The 17600-nt window shown below is 40.2% G+C and overlaps 2 protein-coding genes across 2 annotated transcripts in view; both read right to left on the bottom strand.

Moving 5' to 3' along the window:
- Positions 1-11888, bottom strand: part of LOC111650604 (polypyrimidine tract-binding protein 2-like) — a 19627-nt gene extending 7739 nt beyond the window's left edge. Inside the window, exons 1-11 of the mRNA XM_023400518.1 lie at positions 11783-11888; positions 8861-8882; positions 8395-8446; positions 7838-8001; positions 7634-7705; positions 6866-6937; positions 6609-6767; positions 5606-5716; positions 5027-5195; positions 3807-3884; positions 2545-2657 (exon numbers count right to left, since the gene is read on the bottom strand). Of these exons, the coding sequence (XP_023256286.1) occupies positions 2545-2657; positions 3807-3884; positions 5027-5195; positions 5606-5716; positions 6609-6767; positions 6866-6937; positions 7634-7705; positions 7838-8001; positions 8395-8446; positions 8861-8882; positions 11783-11790 (1020 nt within the window). The 5' untranslated portion in view covers positions 11791-11888. The remainder of the gene's footprint in view (positions 1-2544; positions 2658-3806; positions 3885-5026; positions 5196-5605; positions 5717-6608; positions 6768-6865; positions 6938-7633; positions 7706-7837; positions 8002-8394; positions 8447-8860; positions 8883-11782) is intronic.
- Positions 11889-13058: 1170 nt separating this feature from the next.
- Positions 13059-17600, bottom strand: part of dpydb (dihydropyrimidine dehydrogenase b) — a 13201-nt gene continuing 8659 nt past the window's right edge. The window contains exons 16-22 of the mRNA XM_087172390.1: positions 16694-16882; positions 16010-16064; positions 15120-15241; positions 14795-14944; positions 14555-14617; positions 13841-13918; positions 13059-13748 (exon numbers count right to left, since the gene is read on the bottom strand). Coding sequence (XP_087028516.1) covers positions 13584-13748; positions 13841-13918; positions 14555-14617; positions 14795-14944; positions 15120-15241; positions 16010-16064; positions 16694-16882 — 822 coding nt within the window. The 3' untranslated portion in view covers positions 13059-13583. The remainder of the gene's footprint in view (positions 13749-13840; positions 13919-14554; positions 14618-14794; positions 14945-15119; positions 15242-16009; positions 16065-16693; positions 16883-17600) is intronic.

The following is a 17600-nucleotide window of genomic DNA, read 5'->3' as shown; positions in this document are numbered from 1 at the left end:
GGGAGGGGGGGTTTGGAGAGTGGATCAAAACGGCAAAGCCAAAGTCAGGTTAGACCAGAGTAAGAAAAGTGACGTGAGGAAAAGGAAAGAAAAGAGAGGTAAACATACATCAGAGGAGGGAGGAGGGGGTTTAAGAGAAGTGTACGACATTAAAGGATGTGTGGCCAAAAGGAGAGACAAATGGAGAGAAAATAAACGTGTGAAGGGAGGAGCAGAGGAGGGAGGAAAGGAGGGGGTGGGGGAGGGGACACAAAAACCAAAGCAGAGGTCAGTAAACAGAGCATCAGTGGGACATCAACGGAGTCTGAATGATTGCTGGTTTGTTTCCAAACACACAAACACACAGCCTCACACACACACACACACACACACACACAGTTTTGTTAACACGCACGCACACACACACACACACACACACACACACACACACACACACACGCACACACACACACACACACACACCCTGCTGGATGCATTTATCAGTGAGGAAAATAAAGGATGGGAGGAAGGTTGAAAATAATGGATGGATGAATATATCAGGAAATAAATAAGTGAATGACAGACTTGAGTGGCAGGAGATATCAAACCAGAAGGGGGCGGTACCATGAAGCAGATGGCCAATCAGATCACATGTAACAGGATAACTGTCTACGACTGGCAGAACAGACCAACACACGTTGAGTTACATGTAAAGGAATTGTACATAAACAAAAAAATAAATAAAAATGCATCTTCACTTTGATTGCTTTAATGGAAAAAGATTTTTTTTTTTACTTTTCAATCGGTCAATTTGAATAAATTTCTTTTGTTATTGACCTGTCCATCCTTCCATGAGACCTGTGTCGTCATGGCAAAAAGCAATCACCTTTGAATGGATCATTCAATATACTGTGTTATACGGTGGCCGAGAGCTCAACGCACCGCAGCTTAAGAAAACACAACAGAGATGTTTCCAGGGGACATTAAAAAGTGATGAACTTAGGACTTAGTGGATAACAGGTGCGTCACAGCCGGGTTCATCACTTTTTAATGTCCCCTGGAAACACTTCCGTTGCGATGTAGGACTGAATCTGCAGCGTGTTCGTGTCTTTGCACGTGTTTTCTTAAGCTGCGGTGTGTTGAGCTCTCAGGGCCACCGTAGTGCTATGATGAGAACTAGACTTTCATTTTGTGACGTGTTAACTTACACAATCACTGCCAACAAAACTGAAAATCACAGTTATCTGGACTTGGACAGCTAACTGTCGACGTGGAACAGTTAGCTTGGAGGTGAACAGGCTACAAGGCAATGTGTTCATTCCCACCAAAAAAAAAAAGGCAAAAGGCAAAGAGGGTCTGCAACACAGGAAGCTGTTTAACCAACATGACATTTGGAGTCCAGCTCAGTTGCAGCTGTGCTGTAAGTGAAGGACATGATACCCCATCATCACTGGCAGATGTTTTATGGGTCTAAGTCTTAATCAACTACGTTGTCAAACTGGAATTAAACTGTAAAAAGATTAGTTTCTATAGCGACGCTACCTGGAAACAGGGTTCTGTATGAAAACAGCTGGCAGATGTTGGTCTCCCCATTTGAGGACACGGTCGAGAGAGGATGAACAAGTAATTGAAAAACCACCACTTGGATTCAACACTCACAACCACACTCAACCACTACACCTAGCCACTGGATTGTATTGAGCATACTCCCAAGTACAGGAGCTGCCGCTGTCAAGCTGATGAGTCGCCAGGCGTGACCGCACGGTGACGCCAAAACAGCCGGGATACAGCTGCCGCACCGAGACTTTAACCAGAGGGGGGCAGAAGTGTGAAAACCACCACTCCACTATGGAGTCCCTCTCCACAGGGGCGAGAGAGGGACAAAGACACACAGAGAGAGAGAGAGAGAGAGAGAGAGAGAGAGAGAGAAGGGCTCTGACAGAGAGATGGAACATACGGAAACAGGTAACAGGTGCAGTAGATTCAGAGATACACATGACAGAGCAGGCACACATTTACAACAAGAGAATTATCAGAAAATTGAATGAAGAAGCAGAAATCTGAGATAAAAAATACACAGGCGTCTGCACAGGTTTGACCACCGCTGGGAAAATTACAGGTGTGGATTTTCTGAAGTGAAAAGAAGTCAATACAATCCCTGTAACAAACAGATACTAAACATGATCATTTCTTATTTTATGAAATTAAAAGATGCAAAACTAAACAGTAATTGTGGCATTTGCACAAGTTCAGTCTGTACTTTCTGCAGATATGATACTTGGAAATATTTTAACGCTATATAACTTCCTCTGAGACTGTAGGACCCACAGTCACACTGTGAATTTAGTCCAACTTGAATTATATTACACGGACTTCACCTTGGTGGAAGATGCATGATCAATCAAGCTGTAAAATGACCTAAGAACACATGCAACCGCACATCCACACAGTTACTCAAGAAAATCATTCAGCAGCGTCTGTTCAACAGTTCAAATTAGTCACTTAAAGCAGCGCTTGGAAACGCTGAGTCACAGTTAAGTTAAGTTATATTTGTGGTCAGTGTACCTCTTCGTTTAGGTTGGAGGCCAACAGGACTCCTGACACTCCAGACCCCGACAGAGCAACACGACCTGCAGCCGCTGCCGCCGCCGCCGCCGCGCTCAGAGGACTGATGGCTCCTGGTAGGAAAACATGAGACAAAGAGACAGATCAGAGCTAAACATGCAACAGAGTCTAAAACCATGGCTCCAATAAACCCTCTTCAATAGACTTAACTGTACAACTCCTGGTTAACAATTACCCCAACATGCTGCAGCACAGCAACACATCAGGGACAGTGATGCGTTTCATGACAGTGTATAAATGTCTGCATAAATTTAAGCTTAGTTAACCTTCATTATTGTGTGTAATAAATCTTAACAAGCTTCATCAACATACATGAATATCTACAGATGCGCTGGACAAGTTTTATTAACGGTCAACAGAGCCGCTTCAGTAATTTCCATAATTAAAATGATGTACACTGTAATGTTGAAGCCATTAATTGTTCTGAGCAAGATGTTTGTAAAGTGTAAATGACTCAGATCTTTGATGACTCGCTCCTATCTACCACAACTATGTGTTGGTGTAATTAAGGATTATGCATCTCCCACTTGACATGTGATCAAAGCCTGAATAACATACACAGAGAAGATAGAAGAAAATAAGGGAAAGGCCGGTGGGATTTCTGAACAGATCTTTTACAGAAAGTCATTCGTTTCGAAAGCTTAGTTTAAAAATACAGATTAGTATTGCATTTATATATAAACATGTCACTATAAAAAAGGTAATTCTGACCAGGGTACACCCTCAAAAGACGAGGGGAGACACCCAACTCTCACCAAGACATAAACAATAACAAACAATACAATCAATATTTAGCACATTCACACGTTAAGACCTTTCATTTAACAAGTGATGATGATAAAAACTGTGGAGAAATTACATCCATTTCTGCATGACTCTATATTTCTCACTAGGACAGAACACTAAGAAGCATTTTTAAAGACATCTGAATTTAGGGTTTGAAAATTAAATGTTGGAACGATCTTGGAAGTTTGTTAAGTGGTAACTGAAGAACCTCAGTTTTAACTACGGTTCACAAGATTGTTAAGACCTGTACAGACATTTATCAACTGTAAATGTCCACAGCTGCTTTCAGTGGTACCTCTCTGATCCAAATATCTTATTACAGTAATTCAGGCTGGTGACTGTTATGAAATGACCAGCTCATTATGAATTCTGTGTGGTGGAAAAACAGAGTGATGGAAAGAAGGAGAGATATGTACCTCCACCCTGTGACAGGGAGAGAGATGATGAGTAACCTCCTCCACTGGAGTAGGAAGCTAGCGCTCCAGATGGGGTACCTACAAGACAATGACAAATGTACATTTATATTATACCACACAATACACACCTAACCTCACACCACAGAATACAATTATCACAAGAAACCGAACTGACCAACATCAGAGTAAATGTTGTCAAAGCATCAAATATTTAATTAAGGTTACTCCTAGACAGTGGTTTCAGAAAGTGTTCAGACTCTCAGGGCCACAACTATGGAAGATTCTTGTCTATTTCAGTTATAAGTGAACCCATGACCTTCGACCTCTGGATATAAAATGCCATTACATCATAATTTTTATCCTATAAGACATTTGTGTTAAACTGTGTCATGATTTGAATTTGAATTCTCGAGTTATGGCCCAAAAACACAGGGACAAAATAAATAAACTTGTCTATAAAATAACCTGTGTCCTGGTTTGTGTCTGTTTTTACACTCTAACAGACCAAGTAGCAACTCACCACGAAGTCACCCATCGGTTTGTGGATTAGTGTTTTGAAGGTAAACTTTATGGTTAAGTGTTAACATAATCTTAGTAGCTAATTGTATACACATCCACATTTAGCAAGTATTACATGTATGAGGATTAACCTTGTAGTGTTAATGGTTTTCTACTTGTCACACCCGATAAAAACAGTGACAAGATAAAGACGGAAGGATAAATAAATATATAGTAGTAGTTCCACAGTACAGAGAAACTACTCTGTTTGCCTCCATAACTCACTAGTTAAACTGCCTTACAGTCATTTCCCACAGTTTTATTACACAATAACCACAGTACTTCTTATGAAGGTCGGTAGTTAGGCAGGTTACTGTTTACTGACCCAGTAGAGGAGACGAGGGGGGAACAAGTCACTAATATATTGACATGTAGAGCATTTACAGATTACAGAAAGCTAGGTCCTACTCTGTAGCTGTTGCAGGTTTCTGCTGGTTTAACTTTAAGACCGACTTACAAAGCACTAAAACAAGTGTTTAATTCAACCTTCAAGTACAAGTTCACAATTTTGAAGTCTGTCTTAAAATAATGTCTTTAAACAAACACTGTCACTGAAACACAGAAGAGAGAATTTCACACTAAAAATGACCAAGTTTGGAAGATACCCACTTTACTTTAAACTTTGGAATAAACTTTCCATTTGTATTTGGACATGTATTTACCCAATAAAGAATGATCCTTGTTGGTCGCCTCTCCGTCTCCTGTAGGGAGGTCGGGTCTCGTGTAATCTCGACTCTTATCGTTGTTGTATTTGACATTGAGGTTGACCAGTTTACTGAAGTCTATCCGCAGAGTACAGCAGGAATTGTAGATGTTCTGTCCGTCCAAAGACTGGTGTGAAGGAGCGCAAGAGGGAGAGATGTGTGTTAACAGCCGTTTTATTCCATCTACAAAAGTGAGTAAACCATTTGGAATTATCTGCATAAATTAGTCTTAAAATAATATTTAACAAATCATTCAAACATTCACACTGTAGGCTGAAAGAAGCACATGAGCTCCTCGGCTAACGACATCAACAGAAGCTAACTGGAGTCAGGAGTTAACGAACCTGGAGTCCAATCAGTGACACCAGATTGGAGGTGCGGGTTACAGCTACTTTTATTTATAGAAAACACATTTGAGTCCCTCGTCTGCAATCCCCATCAACCCCGTTCAAAACTCCACACCTTCCCCTGATAATCCTTAGACAGAGTATCTGTTCGCATGGTTGCTGATGTAAAAGGCTGTTTGTGTGATCCTACCAGTTTAGCTTGCTGTGCGTTGACGGGGTCACTGAACTGCAGCAGAGCCTGAAACTGGTTGTTCTTGGTGAAGGTTATAATCTTCATCACCGTCCCGAATTTACTGAAGATCTGCAAGAGTCAAATGATTCATAGAGAATAACACAAACACATAACACTTGACTTTTAACATTCTCGTTTAAAGCTGTGTGACATATGAATATTATCCCCATGAGCTTTTGAAAGTGTCTCAAACTGTGAAAGTGACAATAAGGGAAATCACACAAAGTTATACTGAGATAAACCAAACAATTCATTTTAAAACATAAGACAAATTAGCAATGAGGCGTGGAAATCAGCAGGTTCAGCCATGAACGCAGCGCATGGAGGAGCGCTACATGTGAGGGGAGAGGACAAGTGAACACAAGGGCCAGCAACAGCATCAGCTGACGACCCTCACACGCCGAACCAATTGCCTGCCGACGTGGGTAAGGACAACCTCCAAGACAGTGGGAGGGGCATCACAAAAGGCCACATGCCTCTGAGAGGGTAGCGGTGTTCATTCATGTAATTAGGACTGTCCCACAATCAGGACTTTCACAGCTGACGTGGCATTTCTAACAGCTGCACAAGTGGAAGAGGCGATATCAGCTGTGCATTTGTCATGTGCTTATGGTTCATGGTTTTCTCATATATATATATATATATATATATATATATATATATATATATATATATGTTGTGATTTGGAGATTTTATCTACAGTTTACAGCCTGTCGTAATACATAGCTCTGTGCACAATGATGCAGCTAAACATAATTAGGGAGATTAGTGATGTCGATTATTGCACCAACTTTTATGGAGCAGCCGTAAATGAAATGCTCATTTCCTTCCTTTCCTCCCCAGAAAGGTTCTGTTTTGCTATAAAGCTGCTGTTTTTGTAGCTGAGTTGATCCAGACAACAGGAAAAAGGTCAAACTGGACTATGGGGCTGTGTGTTTTATGTAAGGTGTTCAGGCTTTACCTGTTGTAGAACGTCCAGTGTCACAGGATAAAACATGTTGTCAATAATAATTCGCAGGACAGGGCTGGGGGGCGGAGCGAGGTCCAGGACTCCTGGGTCGGAGGATGGAGAGCTTCCATCCTGAACTGCTGACACTGCCTGCAGCACTGCCTGGGCTCTCTGGGCAGAACGACAAAAACATCAAATCCTACATCAGTCCAACCACCTGGCTCGGCTGAAGCGTAGTGTCAAGTGTACAAATACATGGATGTGTGTACCTGGTTCAGAGCTGAGTCTGTTTTCAGTTCCTTGTGGTTGGAGTACTGGATGAAGACAGGTGTGTTTCTGACCTACACAGAATAAGGTCCATTAATAAACAATTCAGTTTGTATCCCTTACAACAAAACCAGAACACAACTAGAGACAGTCTCCTTGATGGGATCACACCAGCCAATCAACATGTTGACATTCTGACATCTATCACATAACTACTCAGTACTCATGGGTCGGACCACACCCATCTTCAAACGTGGCCTTCATTTTGATTTCAACTACACACCTGTGAAGTTTCATCATCCTGCAGATGTATCCGACCCACGGCCATTTGCTGCATGTCATCCCCTCACTCTCTCTCCCTGAACGTCCTGTCTACCTCTCACTGTACTATCAAATAAAGGCAAAAATGCCTCTGATTAAAAAAAATAAAATAAAAGTCAGCTTTGTATTTAATGGTACAGTTTATTTTAGCTGATGACAGTAGGCTAGTAATTCCCAGTAGCTGTTGCTACGTTAGCCTAAACAAGCTAACATTAGCCTTTGTGACAGTTGTAGCTGTCACATTTCACAAACAATGACGGTCACATTTCAGGACAAGATAAGATAAGTTTGAAGTGTGTCTATAACTGTGTCTATAACTTATCCCTGCCGCCCTGCGTCAAACACAAACTATCTCTCTCGACGTATCGGCTCTCATGACATCCCAGACACACGCAGACTCACACTGAAGGAATATGACCAACATGAATGAACACTGATGCATTTCAGACCTGTGGAGTGACAGCTGTGTAGTAGTTCACCATAGTAATGGCTGCTTCCTCTGTACCGAGCTCCAGAAAAGCCTGGAAAAACACAGTAAAATAGCTTTTGAAGAATAACAAATCGTCATTTTACTTGTTTAGAAAAGAAGAAAATATCCTATTGTTTACAACCTAAAGTATATGTTGACAGTATAGAGTTCTGTTATAGTTTACCTGGTTTTTCCCCTTGAGCATCAGTATGTTGGTGACCTTTCCAAAGGGTAGCCCCAAAGCAATGACTTCAGTCTCCGACACTTCATTGGGAAGTTTCCGAATGTGGAGAACTCTGGAGGGAGGTGATTCATCCAGACGCTGTTTCTTACTGTCACTGCCATTCGCTGCAGATGGACACAAACACACACACACACAAAATGTTTAAATTAAATTAGGACATGACACCGCAACTCTAGAGCAACAGGCTTCGTCACCACCAGACACACTTTCTACTAAAAGGTATTTTGGTGCCGTCAGCCAGACTTCCTACAAGCTTGGATCTTTTCATAGTCAAAGACTTTATTCAACTGCTCATCTGTGTCATGTTATGTACGACATGAAGCCCATCGAGGAGCAGGTTTAAATACCTTAGTACACTCACAATCCGACTTATGAATTTAAAGCTTGTTTTGATTAAATTCTGGTTATGTAGCTCTCGATATAAATAATATCTTCCAGGCGTCTGATCATCTGTGGTGGGTGTTTGCCCATCACATCAGGGTTAAGGTTGGTCTTACCGGTCATAGAGTTGGGGCTGCTACCATACATGTTGAGCTCATCTGAGCCTCTCTGAAAAGTTATGGAGAAAAAAATTCTATTATTATAAACACAGTTATGTGTTAATATCAAACAAACATCAAACATACTGTATAATCTTTATGCCTTACTGAACAAAAACAAAACAAAAGGCAGCTGATATCCTGTTATTGCTCATTATAACATATCACCTATGCACATAACATCAGCAAACAATAGACAAAATCATACATTAGGCTGACAGTTTTACTTTTAGTTTAATATTATTACCATCCTACCAAGTTTAACACAAAACTTAATAGTGTCTTATCTTGGAGTGTCCTCCCAGATGTTAATTAGTTTGACCTGCCGTATCCTAAAATCACGCTGGGCATCGAGGACAATATCATACACACATAGAAAATGTGTGTTTATCTAAAATTTGTAAAAAGCAGTGAGACAGCTTACCTTCACACCAACCGCAACATCTCTGCCAAAGGGAGGAAACAGGAAGATGAAAGAAGAAAAGTAAGAGACAAGAATGTTATTTCAAATTTTCAAGGACATGCAATTATTTAACTCTGAAAGGGAGGGAAGGGAACTTGGTTAGAGTACAACCTGGATGAAAAGGTTGTGGCATATTACTTTAAGTGTGGAACAAAACTGGTTCCTAATGTACAGAGGCACATACGGTTTCACAGGTTCAAAAATTCAACACATGGATTTTTCTTTATTTTATATCTGCATCCTCCTGGTGTTGCCCACAACGATGGGGGTAGTTTATCCATTAATAAAAATGCTAAGAAATGTGGACTTGTGCACCAGCCAAGATAAACCGCAAACCAAATTACTATAATTCAAAAATACAACAAAGAGCTCAGTGTTTCCTCTACAATTGCCCGGCTGTCCCAATGGGACCCGCCCACGGCCCAAGGTTTTCCAACAAGTGTGATGAATCCCTCTAAAACCAAAGATGCACAGACGTCAACCACAAACATCTGAAAGTCGAGCCAAAATATCAATCAAAATTTCACAACATTGGTGACAAGAACAGGAAGACAGGCTCACAACAAAGCCCGCCCTGTAGCATCATCTTCTTCTTCCAGGCAGACAAGGCAAAGTTAAGTACATTGCTGCCTCCCACTGGTGTAATCACGCCACTGCCACTTTAGATCTGCGAGGACTTATCGTCATTAAAAGGATTGATAGGAAAAGTCTGACTGGTGAGGAGACCCAGTATCAAGGCCACTGATTTCACTGGGTTCGTTACTGCTCCTGGTCGTTGCGGTGACAGTCGCTGGAGTTGTTGCAGTCACATGAGGCCAAGTGTGACAGGTTGTTAAATCTCCTTGGAAGGGATGAAAGGACAGCATTGTATGCGGGGGGACAAGTGGCGTCGCATGGCTTCTCTAGTCTGACATAGATGGCTTCCTTCACTCCTCTTTCAAACCATCTGTCCCTCCTTTCTAAAATACGTACACGGTTGTCATGGAAGGAGTGTCTCTTATCCTTCAGGTGTAGGTGAACTGCTGACTCTTGGCCTGAGGTGTTGGCCCTCCTGTGTGGAGCCATGTGTTCAGTGGTTGTTTGGTTTCACTGATATGTAGGTCTGTGCGCTCCTTGCTGCACTGGACTACATACACTAGTTTGCTTTTCCGGGTGTGTTGTGTGCAATCTCTTGGATTGCACCTCCATACGGTCCAAAAGATCACACACCCAGAAAAGGTCAGTAACAGCTTTGATTTAAAAAAAAAAAAAATCTATTTGTGCTATCAGAAACTGTCAAGTGACAAGTACAGGTTTTACTTGAATATGCATGACGACTGCTGTTATCAGTACAGCATGTGATAATACGTACTAAAATAGCCACATATCAATTTCCTCAGTGTCCACTTTGTGTACACCTGTGTAGTCTGATGCAATTCAATTTAAAGACAAAAGAAATAATTAGACGCCTAACCCCCACAGTAACTCAGCTCTAAAACCAATGTTACCATGGTAACAATCAATGATAACACCTGTGCTGTCCAGTAGCACCCAACAACAAAATAACAGGAAAACATGGCTCATAGTCTGCGGTTTGTTAACATTGTTATGGGGAGAGCAAAGAGAAGGGAAAGAGTTTTTAGAGGTCGCAGCTATTTATATTCCAAATCAGATTTTTTTTTCTCCAATGTTTCCCTCTTCGCTGAATTTACAAAAGTAAAATGTCCTTGTAAATGTTGAATTCTTCCAGGTGAAAAACATTTTCTGCTGTGGTAAATGGAGCTGAGGCGTTGGCTGCAGTTTAATTTACACAGAATTGATTGTACCACCGTCTGAATTAATTTTTTTACCCCCCCAACTATTTTTCAACACATGACGTTCGTGCAGCTATTTAATAGTAAGAATTTGCTGCTTTTGCTTTATCTGACATGATATTAAACTAAGTATCTTTACTTTTTGGACTGTTATAAAACAAGATATTAATCACATCACCCTCCATCACCCTCCTTGCTCAGCTCCTCTCTGTCTCACCCATGCAAAAACACACTGACAACGGGTCTGTCATCTGTCTGTCATCCTTCCGGTTTCTACATTCAGGGCACGTAACTGTTACCCAGCTGAGATGCTCGGAGTTTAGGGTTAGGATCACGTTAAGGTGAGAGGAAACACATCTTCACAGGTAAACAGACTTTGGCATAACACTGGGACCAGGCTCAGCCACAATATGTAATCGACCCTGATGTTATGTGAGACAATGGAGGTGTATATATATATATATTGTTCAGTACTAAGCAATTAAAACATTTACAGAGCAGGAGCGTATATGAATATATTAGGCTATTTAATATTATTTTAAGAAAGCAACCCGCCCCCCCCCCAGCCCCGCCTCGTTCAGCTACCGCCACAAATAGAATCTAATTCTGTGGGAAACTCTGTAACACACAAGTCAAGTAACAAATAGCCCGTTACAGTAAAAATAACCGGGAAAACTGACGCCATTTATCCAGCTACTCAGCGGCAGCTACACCGGGTTAATGTAACGTAAGCTAACGTTAACGTTCATTATGCGCACGAGCAAAGGTGATACTATGGTGAACATTATTACCTTTTGGCAACGAGCTAACTAATAACTACATATTGCAGAAGTGGTATGTAATTATGCTCTTGAGGCATGCCCTTCTATAATTGTACATTTCCCTACAAGCAAGACAACAATAAACTGGCACATTTCTTGGCTGGGACTTGGTGTCGTTGGGAAGCTAACGTCAGTATCAAGGTTCGCAGCTGAGCTAACAGTTAGCATATCTTAAATTGAGTACGGAAAACGGCTCGTTCTGCCTCTGCCACATGCACAGCTGTAGTAAGAGCACCCAGAAGGATTATCTGTAATGTGGACGTATTTACCCGTCCATTGCAGCTCTTTGTCCTCTTCTGTCTGTCTGTTATTTCAGCCCACTTCGGTGCTTGGACAGTGTGAGCAAAATGGGCGTTCTTCTTCTTCCTGGATATTGATGGCTCCTGGCAACCAACAGTATCCGGTAGGCGCACTACCGCCACCTGCTGTTTAGGGGGTGCACTGCACACTGTTTGTGTTTATCCGCCATAAAGCGACAGTATAACAATATAAAATTTGGTCCCCAAAAGGAAAACAAAAAAATGGAATGAACATTTAATTATTATTAATTTTAGCAAAATATTTTAGACATAAATGCGGTTTCTTAAAAACCACACCTGTATTTTGATGCTTATTTAAATTAAATAATATTATATAAAAAATATGTGAAATGCTGTAATACTAAGAAAACCCAACATCGGTATAATTATCTCTGCACTTTAATACCTGATTCATGTCTTATTTTGTCCCTTTATTTCTATTTTATATGTATAATTGTTAATTAAGTTTTTTTTTTAATTTATTTGAAATATATTTTATTTTATTTATATTTTTATTTTAAATTTATTCTAATCTCATTACTGCTTGCTCAGTTCTTCCTATATTTTCCTCATTTATCCTGAAAATGATTTGTGCCTTTTTGACTGTTATAAAGATTGTCAATAAAAAAAATAAAAAAAATAAATAAAAAGCTACAGTGATTTCTCCTGCTAGGAGAGGACAACATGGCCTAACAGTAAATTAATCCAGCAACTGTGCAGCAACTGGTTGCTATGGTTACTGAGCAACAGAAAAAAAAACTATATCCCCATCATGTATGTATTATTAGAACACATTATACTGAATAACACACAATTCCACATTACACTGTACGATATGTTTATTGTTTTCCTACCATAGTCTATCATGTAAATATTATTATCCTGCTTTAACACTTGAATTTCCAAAAAAAACTACAGCTTCTCTGTTTATTCCTATTTGTATTTATTCTTAGAGAGACAAGTGGACATATTTAAATATGTACATTTTGTATATTGAGTGATGTTGTATCTACTATAATTAAATCAGGCAGTAATGTAGCAGGGTCACATCTGTTATCATGTCATTGATAGCACAGATGTTACAACACAGATGTTTTCATCCTGTCATGCTTCATTCTTATGCGACACTTTGTTTTCTACGCAGATGATAATTTGGTTTATGTTTCTACATATTTCTGATGAATATATAGAAACGTGTGTTATATGCAGGTTGTTTTATGATGAATAAAACATAAAATGAATGGTGTTAGCTTGTGCTCCACTGTACAGATGGTTTGCTGCATCAGACAACCTTTATTGAAATCACAGATTATATTGCGTCAAAGCATTTCTTTTTGCATTATTACATTTAACATACAGTCAATGTAAATTTAATCAGATATAATAGATTTACATGTGTTTATAGAAAGATAATAACAAAGCAGAATCCACAAGGCACAACGTAATTTGAATCAGAAGCGACGGTTAAATTATTGAAAAATTAATTTGTTACCATTATGGTGAACCTTGACCTTAAAAAGGTTGGTTGCCTCTTTCCACAGTGGTAGTATTGGTAGTATTGGTGCTAGTATTTCTTAAAATTTCCCATAAAACCCCATTCTCCTCCTCTATCAAGAAGATAAACATCATTTTCAACTCTTTACGTCATCCAAATTATTTGCATTAACAGGAAACAATATCTAAAGCTTCATGCCGAAGGTTGATTAATTAAAATTTATAATATCTAATCTCCATCATTAAATCAGTAGAAAGTTTTGGATTGTCTTTACTTTTAGCAGACAGGACTGACGGGTACACCCCTCTTGGGTGTATACGGTGTTGTCCTGGTAATCATGGTGACGCAGTCTATGATTGGACATACGCTGAGGCACAGGGTGCAGCCCGTACAGCTGTCTGTCACAAGGGGAAGGTGGGTCTCTGGATCGAACGTTATGGCCTGGGAAGACAAATTAAGTGTTACACGAATGAGGCAGATGAGTCTTAAATAAAACAGAGGAGAAGACAACTGTGTTTATGTCACTGACGTACCTGGTAACCGGAGTCATTGCAGGTCATGTAACATTTCCCACAGTTGATACACATCTCTTCATCTATCAGAGCCTGGACCTGAGGATACAGGGGAGGCTCATGATTATGATCAGTTCACACTCATTTTATTTTTGAAGTAATTAAGTAAAGTAAGTAATTATCTGTGACCCTCTGGCAGTTCTTTTCCTGACACTACTGCAGCTGTCACCTTCTGAAAAATTCATGTCCTTGTCCTGGACAGATTTCTTTGGCAGGCGGCCACAGTTCAGATTAATCCACAAATTTTAACCCCAAAATTGAGCCGAATCTCTTCAAGATAGGTTTTCATTTATGATAAAGAATGGGGGTGAATTAAAAACTGAGGTGGGGTCCTGAGCAGAGTGTTTTAAGGCAGTGGTCCCAACCACCGGGCCGTGGACTGGTACCGGGTTTCAGGTTTATTTAACCCCGCCCCCCTCGTCCACACAAGGTGACAGGATTGGTTCCTTAGGTTTGTGACATATGAATGTTGACCGTGTTAGAACCTGGAACAATTTTATTTAATTATCCTGAGAAATCCGTTTGGTTTACGTCGAGACGTCAAGAATGTCAAGAAAAGTGATTCATCCGTGGTTTTCCCTCCGTTTATTTTCAAGCCAACAACCTCACTTCACATGTACCTGCACAGTCATTAGAATATAACGTGGTAACAACAGGTGAGAGAGAACTGCATACCTGCTCCATGTTGTTAAGCTCCTTGTACGCTCCGATGTGGCGCAATGCTCTGGCTATCACATCCTAGAAACACACACACACACACACACACACACACACACACACACACACACACACACACACACACACACACACATACACACACACAACCACGCACAGACCACAGATGTTTGCTTGCTTAAAGATGCATTTCACAGAACAAAGTGTGACACATCGTGAGTGAGGGTATATTTGCTGCACCTTGACAGCAGGAACAGGTTTTTTGGGCGTCCCGCCCCGAGTGATGGTGGTCTCCGTCACATCGGTTTTACCAGCGTCTCTGAGCTGTTTCTTGTACCGTGCAATGGCGTCTGTCTTCTGCTGCAGGTATGGACCAAAGCTAGGGAGGCTCTACACACACACACACACACACACACACACACACACACACATTCAACCATTTAGAAAAATAAATAAAATATAAATATTAGATAAAGGTTCAGCCAGTCCAGTTGACTACACAGTAGTGGTGCTGATAACAGAAGTAGTCACTGTAATTGCAGTAGCTGGATTATTGCAGCAGTACCTTTCCAACCAGCTCGTCCAGTCTGGGAACTGGTTTTCCTTTCTGGTGTCTCTCTGTCGGAGGAGACTGGCCGTCCCAGTCCTTCAGCTCCAGGCTCTTGAGGTACAACAAGGTCTTCAGACCTTCAGACCAAACACATACATTTAGTGTTCATATATATGTACCGTATATATGTACCATATATAAATGGATATATAACTGTGTAGAGTTGGAGAGAAGAGGAAGGTTATTAAAGCTCTGAGGCGAGTTAGTAGAATTATACGAGACTGTCGTCTGTGCAGCAGCTTATTATGACCCGTAGTCACGTTTTGTTGCTAGGCGACACCTAGTGGTCGTATTAATTATGGCAGGAGCAGAGGGAAAAGTGTCGGTGACGCAGAGTCCACGTCAGGAGGAGGTGGTGGTGAATGGATGAACATGACACAGGGATAGGAGAGTGGTGTTCGGCTGTTTATGTTGTAACCATGACAACAAAGGCCGCGTACTGTTGAGGAAGTACCTTTTTTAACCCAAATCATGAAAACCTAATCTAAACCTAACCAAGCCATGACTGTTATTACAGTATCCATGACAACCAAGGGTTGGTAGGGGCACCACCCTCCTATGGGTGGTATCAGAGGGTTGGGAAAAAACAAAAAAGGACCTGTGTGGTTGTTGAGGTTGGAGAAGTGGCTGAATTATACACATCACTCTGGAAACTTTATTGACACCACTGACGAAAAGTGTTTTTTTTTTTTTTTTAAACGAACCACATCAGTGTCACAATAAGGACTTTAGTTCAAAACACAGCACAGAAGATCTTGCTGGGAAAAACAGGGCACCAGTAAACTGAGGTCATCGTTTGAGCTTAGCAACGAAGACAAAATACAAACTCAGAAACAGTTACGTACCGAGAATGTAATCCTCAATCACTGTGAAGTCCTGGTTCTGAACTGCACTGCACACCTGTCGTGACAGACAGAAGAGAAATATATATTTTAACAATGTGTATCTCACCCCCATAATACAGGAGAACAAATACGATCTGAGAGATGTTTGTCAGTTCGCTGCACAAAAAGCTAAAAAAGGGATTAAAAGGAGACATTTTCAAAAGAGTGGTTTACAGAGTTTTCTTTTCTTTTTTGGTGGGGATGATTAAATTAATTAAATAAGAATGCAGGCAGGCAAATATAAGCATTTTGATTCGGGCTGAGTCTGTTTAGTCACTACTTAATATTTAATTTATTTGTGTTTTTGCTGTCTATATTGTTTATAGTGACTGTATTATGTGTGATGACTGAATAAAAACTGCTAATACTATAAAGCCTTTAAAGGACAGTATGAACGTTATTGCTGGAAAACAACGAATACGGGGCAAAAAAATGGATTTAAAATAAAGGCAATGACACAAATAAATAAACATATAATACATAATATAAATATAATGAACTAAACAACTAACAACGATCAAAGCTTATTAAAGTTTTATTTTAGCACAAACACAAATGCTTTATTATAACAAACTGACTGTGCTGCATCATCAAAGCATGACTGCAGTCTCACCTCATCAGCAGTAACAGTAACGAGATAATCACCTGTAGCACTGAGGCTCCAGCGTGGAGAAACTGTAGTCCGGCCTCCGCTGAGTCGATGCCCCCCGTGGCCAGAACAGGGAAACCAGGAATCGCTCTGGCGATGGCCGACACCGCTCTGAGAGCGATGGGTCTGATGGCGTTACCTGCACACAGCGTTAATATTGCTAAATGCTCAGAGTGTGTGTCTATCTATCTATCTATCTATCTATCTATCTATCTGTCTATCTGTCTGTCTGTCTATCTATCTATCTATCTATCGATCTATCTATCTATCTATCTATCTATCTATCTGTCTGTCTGTCTGTCTGTCTGTCTATCTATCTATCTGTCTGTCTATCTGTCTGTCTGGTCTTGATGATGTCATAAGAGATATCTTGGCATGGCAACAGGAAGTCTGTGTTACGCTCTGGACTCATGGGTGTTTACCAGACAGAGAAACCTATACAGGAAATGTAATATATGACATACTGTAATACTCAATGTTATATACAGTAAATAAAACAACATACAAATAAAAATTCTATATGTTTATATATGTTTTTCTTATAAATTTTAAACATATAGGTCTATCTTTTATCTTTACATGTGTCATTAAATGACATATATTACATACATACATAAACATATATGGCTGTATGAGCTAGACGTATATGACAATATATGAAATTGTTCCAATTTCCGACAGTTTACAACTGTAATGTGTGTAAATATATGATTTTATTTCATTTGTACATGTATTTCATATATGGAAATAACATTTCTCTTTAAAATCTTTCCCTCAGTTTATTAAGAACCTTTTATAACTACTGGTATTTAACAGTAGCAGTTACAAGGGATTATGTGTGTGTGTGTGTGTGTGCGTGTGTGTGTTTGTGTGTGTGTGTGTGTGTGTGTGTGTGTGTGTGTG

Source organism: Seriola lalandi, unplaced genomic scaffold (assembly GCF_002814215.2).
Source record: "Seriola lalandi dorsalis isolate HSWRI2012SDOR001 ecotype SW California unplaced genomic scaffold, Sedor1 jcf7180002052510, whole genome shotgun sequence".
Taxonomy (NCBI): Eukaryota; Metazoa; Chordata; class Actinopteri; order Carangiformes; family Carangidae; genus Seriola; species Seriola lalandi.
The sequence above is the reverse complement of the archived record's forward strand: the minus strand, read 5'-3'. Positions and strand labels throughout refer to the sequence as shown.